Source organism: Haplochromis burtoni, unplaced genomic scaffold (assembly GCF_018398535.1).
Source record: "Haplochromis burtoni strain Fernald_Lab_line unplaced genomic scaffold, NCSU_Asbu1 Contig_43, whole genome shotgun sequence".
NCBI lineage: Eukaryota > Metazoa > Chordata > Actinopteri > Cichliformes > Cichlidae > Haplochromis > Haplochromis burtoni.
In genome coordinates this window covers 1,613,138-1,619,200 of record NW_024582404.1, presented here as the reverse complement: position 1 = coordinate 1,619,200, position 6,063 = coordinate 1,613,138, and the positions used below count along the sequence as shown (strand labels likewise).

General features: G+C 41.9%; 1 protein-coding gene across 1 annotated transcript; it reads right to left on the bottom strand.

Moving 5' to 3' along the window:
- Positions 1–4,032: 4,032 nt before the first annotated feature.
- On the bottom strand, positions 4,033–5,279 carry LOC102300485 (C-C motif chemokine 20). The gene is made up of 4 exons (XM_005921957.3): positions 5,131–5,279; positions 4,878–4,992; positions 4,625–4,732; positions 4,033–4,528 (listed from the first exon to the last, which is right to left on the bottom strand). Exons 1-3 carry the CDS (start codon positions 5,189–5,191, stop codon positions 4,630–4,632), a joined length of 279 nt encoding a protein of 92 aa, XP_005922019.1. The 5' UTR covers positions 5,192–5,279; the 3' UTR covers positions 4,033–4,528; positions 4,625–4,629.
- Between the last annotated feature and the right edge of the window lie 784 nt (positions 5,280–6,063).

Sequence of the window (6,063 nt, the reverse complement as noted above, 5' to 3'; positions counted from 1 at the left end):
AAACAAGGCCAGAGGTCATCCAAACTCATTTCAGAAAACTTTCACCTTTTACCTTTGCCCACTTTTTCACAGTGATTAATACCACGCTGATGTCATTTATTGCAGTGTGAATTAAAAACATCCAAGCCATGGGCTGAAAATAAAGTGCTGCAGATGTCACTGAAATCGCACTCTTTTGCACTTTCATATGGAGCATTCTCAAGAAGTCCAGAATAAATGGGGCCCAAATACTTTCTTTTATTTTAGAGATGTGAAGGTTACAGCTGGCATTTCAAGAAAAACTGCTACGGCTGCTGTAATGAAATCGAGAATCAGTTTTAGTAACAAGGAAGAACTTTTTTTAGCACATAAACAGTGTCATGATGCACGAAACCATGGTGCAGAAAGCTGCATCTGGTCAGACAGAAGAACACAAACCTGCAAGAGGGGATTTGCACAAAATGAAATGTCTGGTAATGGACGGATGCGAGGTCATCGATGGCTGAACGCTCGTGCAATACAGAGGATGTATGTTCTATCACAAGATGGTTGATCAGTTGCTTTCAATAACTCGCTTTCACAAGGGGTTTAGCAGCCGTGGCAACAACAACTGTAATCTCCACAATTTAAATTTTGCCTTCAATCTCCAAATGATCAACAGTTTTTTTCTTAATCTGGCCCTAATACTCCTTCATAGGGCTGCATCAGGAAGCGCATCAGTTATGCACATCCATCCACTTCGGTGCTCCTTGCAAATAAGGAGAAGCTGAAAGAAGCTTTTTAGCAGCATCCTCCAGAGAGCAGTCAGCCCTCACGAACAGCTGACTGTTGCACTCACATGTCAGACGTCTGGTTACTGTTTGGTAACAGAGTCCATGACAGGAACATGTCCTGTTGATCGATCCTGTAACTAACCAGGCTTGCAAATGCTAGCTGATAACTGAGCTAATAACTCCACCCTCTCATCCCAATATGGTCAAATCTGGTTTCAAATACCAAGATGGTGATGGCCATCCTTAAAATGTTGGTGCACAAAATATTGAGATGGTTTTCAGTTCAATTCAGTTCAGTTTTGTTTATGTAGTGCCAAATCACAATAACACTCACCTCACTTTATATTGTAAGGTAAAGGCCCCACAGTAATACAAATTCATTTTGTTGCAACATTTTTTATATGCGGTCTGTGATTACCAGTCTGTGTCCAAGTTGTAGTTAAACCTGGGAATTTTCTAACTCCTGATAAACCAGATATGGCTTTCATAGATATGGAAGTGATAACAAAACATGAAGACTGAGGTAGATTGTGTCTGAAAATGGAAATCTGATGGAAGAAACCAAGTAGAAATGCAAACAAACCTGAAAGATAAAGAATCCTAAAGCATGCTGAAGTACTGAGTCAGTTTACAAATCACACTTACGGTAAAGTTTGGAGAAAGTCTCAGATTGGACTGTTTGGGTTTTTTAGTTACCGATAAGACAAGAGTGAAAGTCAACAGAAATCTGAAGCATTTAGTTTTGCTATGAAAGGACATCTGTAGCAGATCTGACCAGAGTAAGTGCTCCCCCCCCCAGGAGCGTGTTTCCTTTTTGGGTGGTCTGTAGTTATACAGATCATGTATCTTGTGGGAAACTCAAAAGAAATGCCGTGAACTGCGGATCTTTGGCTCCCTGGACAGTTTTAAAGTGAGCACAGAGATTCTGTTACGAGCAGGTCAAATGGTCAAAATGAGCTGGAAGGACTTCCTGTTTTCAGACCCTCTGAATCCCAGCCTGGATTCTCATAAATGTTCAGCATGCTTACCGCCAGTCATTCGTCACTTACACTTACAGCAGTCGAGTCTTTAGGCCAACTCCAGTTTCCATTTGAAGGTTTCATAAATTGTCAGGCACAGCTTCCTGGAAGTGGCGTTGTCAAACATTTTCATTTAAATAAACAGCTGTTATTTGATCATTTATTGCCACATGAATAAACACAACAATAATAAACCCCAAAGGCCTGAAAAACTACACAGAAACAGCAAAACCAATATAATGGTAACTGTAACCAAAAAGAAAAGGAGAAAAATAACCTTTTCCAGTTATTATTTGCCTCACACAACGACGTCGATTCTTCTTGGTAAACATTTTAAGGTGTGTGGTAAGTCGATTTAAATATCTTGAATGAGATACTTCGCTAAAGGGGTAAAATTCTAGACGTCTGACACACTTGGAACTTTTGCCCAGAGCTGTACATTGAAGCATAAGGAAATCACAAATGCAAGCAACAATTAACCACATTTTACTGTTATGTATGTGAACTTACTACAGTATGTATGCAGAGCAGACTGGTTTCGAGCGGCGAGCATCGTGAGAGTCTGAGGCACACTTTGTAAAAGACGTGTACGCACAAGCAAAGCAGCAACAAGAAGGGTAAACACCTGTAACCACCGCTAACCTCTCACACATCATCAACATCACAAAAAAGGATGACAAGTGTAGCTCGAGCTGACATTTAGATGTTTATCTAAATGCTAGAACAGCTTTGAAATTCACACGAGTTGTTCGCACTAAAGTAAAAACCAGCATTTCATGCGGCTACCGCTTTTGCGCCAGCTGTGGTCTCAAGGCCGGAGCTGAACAAAAACACCCTGATAACAGACTGTGGATAGACGGTTTCTTCCTATCCTACCCAAGGCCACCTGGGTCGGCTGGAAGACTGTTTACTTAGCCTGGCAGGGAGAAGGACACTGTCTCAGCTGAACTCTGGACACACACACAAACACACTGATACACACTCACCCCCCCTTTCCAAACGCCTTCGATGCTTGTCCCCTCCCGGGGCAGATGGCAGGTCGACTGGACCGGCGCAGACATGCTGCAGGACCGGATGCGCTGTCTCTCACCCTTTTACCCGTCCCTGTTGCTTGTCTTGTGTTTCTGTGGTGGATTGACACTCATGTGCTTTTTGTGGTTTTTTTCTGTTATCAAACTGTTCTCCCATTAGGAGCTCACACTGAGTGGAATTTTTTCCTCTTCTTCCTCTCACCTCATGTTATGTATTTTCGTTGTCTTTTCCTATCAGCCCACCTCTCTGACATGTCTTCCCAAAGTGTTGTTTGTGTAAAGTTTGGTCAGAAGGTTCCTTTGTAAGTGCGCATGCGCCATCAGCGTGTTGCCTGCTGTAAGTATTCTGATTAGATTCAGTTCATCCCGACGTCCAGATTAACAGAATCTACTTTTTGGGAAAGAGGTTAGTTCATGTGCAAATACTCCTAAAGTCCAAAACACTCAACTGTAGATGGTTATTCTACTCCTAGCTGTTAGCCACAGCTGTGGCTGTAAGCACAGAACACTCAGCAGCTTCTGTTTGCAAGGACAAGCAAATCAGAAGACAGCTTAAAGGACGTGTTTCTGCTGCAAGACCCAGTATATGAGGAGTTTGTTTTGTTTGCTTTGATCATAATCATGTAAACTCACTCTAGTATAGAAATATGATCTCGGAAATGAGGAGAACTGGTCCACTTTAACAGTTCTTCAGTTTGTGTGTTCATAGTTCTTCTGGCACTTGTAGAGACGACACCAGTTCCACATATCAGCAGGTAACATCTGTGTGGCTGCTGGATACCACAGAGGTGCAGAGTGAGATACCGCTAAATACACCCTGATAAGGAACTCATGTTCACTCCACCATCACACGTCTTTTATCTGAGCACATATGGCTCAGTTTGTTTTCATTCACTCTCAGTTATCGTGTTATTCTGTTTTATTGTTTGGGCTTTTTAGTTCTTTGAATTTTACTTTGGCGTTGCTGTAGCTCAGGAGGAAGAGCAGGTCATGTGCTAATTGGAAGGAATTGGAATTGCATGGCAAATTTCCTTTGGCAAGATACAGAATCCCACGTTGCTCTCTGGTGTGTGAATGAAGTGTGTGTGTGTGTGTGTGTGTGTGTGTGTGTGTGTGTGTGTGTGTGTGTGTGTGTAATTAGAAAACGTGACAACTTTTGTTTTTCTTTTCTTAAATGATTTGTTAGAGAAACAGACGATTTAGTCATAAATAAAAAGACAGCAACTAGAATTTACAAAATAATATCCGAGTTTATTTTGGGATAACTCTCTACAATACGTTTGATATATACAAGCCGTGTCGTCAGATTTTGTACAAGCTCTTGCAAAAACAGAAATGCGAGTCATTCACAGACACTGACAGAAACAGGATTGTAACACTGCTGTCAGTTCCAGGGCAAGTTCAGGCAAATCTTTCTATTTCTATGGATCATTCATAACAAAAAGGAAGAAAGAAAAAAGAGACGTCCACAGCTGCTCGTCTCAGAGTTCGAGTTTCACCACAGTTTCACCGCAGTCACCACAAAAAAACAGAAGAAACACATGTAGCTATATATTGAGCCAATGGCTGAGGCATGGCAGCTTATACAGGACAACATTATAAATAAGATGAAATGATGATTTCTCCGTAATCGCTCTAACAGGTTTTAATCTTCTACAGTGCAACATTGCCATCACAGACTATGAGATCTGGTTGTCTCCATCCATCCTTCCCAGAGTTTGTTCATCTAAGAAAAAGCAGAAGATTCATTGATTAGCCGGTGCACAGGGAATAACTTTTAAAAATCACATGTGATGGAGTGAGGAAATCGCTTCGTTCTCACCTCATTTACTGTTGCTTTTTCTTGTTCACGATATTGATGAGATTTCTCACCCATGGTTTCTGGCTGGGGTGGATGACACACAGAGTTCTGCCACTGTTGGTAATGAACCTGAAAAAGCAGATGAGATCGTGACGTGAGATGAGGCAAATACAGGTAAACCAGGCACTGTGGGTCTTTAGGAAAGCATCCCTGCACAAATACACTCACTACTCAATACATATGCATGAATGTTGTGCACGTGTTTGACACTTACACAGTAGCGCTTATTTCACAGCCTTTCCCAGCTTCCTGAATGATGTAGTCCACGATGTTTTTGGAGGGCAGACGTTTGTCGATAGCTTGCAGACAGCAGTCCATTGCGATCTCACCTGCAGGGAGAAATTACAAGAGAAGACTTGTAAGGACACACACCAATGTCAGTTTAACAGGCAGAAGAGTTTTATACATGTGATAGTCTAAATCTGAGAGATGTCATGCAGTCTGCACCTGTTTTCTCTCCGTCTTACCTGATGCAAAGCTAAAGCAGAGGACGCCCAGCAAGAGCAGAGCTGCAATTCGGGAAGCCATGTCTCTGATTCTTCGTAGGTTTGCTGCGGCTTGGCTGCTTGAGCGAGTCTCTTCAGGAGAGCAGAGGAGGCGATGGTGTGAGGAGGAGAACTACAGGTGCATTTATACAGGTGAGCAGGCGAAACTGAAAGTGTTCTCTCGGCTCATTGACTGGAAATGGGTGAAAGTTGGCACAACAACAAGGAAATGTTGGCACGTGGCAGGACAATTACAGCTTAACTCCTCCTGACTTTTGGTTTCTTGCCAAAGAAACTTAACGAGTATTTTTTATTTTTTTTTCCCACATGCTTTCCTGACACCAAGCAGGAGTCAGCACTTTTTTTCATTTATGTTTTGTGCAAACGTTACAAAAAAGGAAAGATTTTGCAATCAAATAAATTGGAGTCTTCTGATTTTTGGGAAAATAAAAGTCTGAGGATTAGCTTGTATCAGTCAGTGCAGGTGACCCACTAGTGCAAGACAAAGAGCAGTGACTCTGAGATTCTCTGCAACTAATGTGAAACTGGACGGAAACATTGCAACATCCATCCATCTTCATCCTCTAAACAAAGTCAGGTCACCTGAGCTTATTTTCCCTTTCACAGGGTGAGAAGCACACTAGTGTCTGCTCAAGTGGAAATCCTGGAGAAAGCTCAGGCATGTGTAATTTAAGCTTCTATTAAGCAATATTAAAAAGGGGGGAAATCCAGCCAAATGGCTGCTCTCTGGGAGTTTAAGTGCTGATTTCTGCATCCACAGCTGTGCTGCTGCATCATGACTGCAAATTGTTTTTAGGCTATTTTGGTGCACTACACTACAAAGTAATACAACATATCAAAGCAGGTTAACACGACACATTTCTGCAAAACCAAACAATTCTTGCAAAACTTATA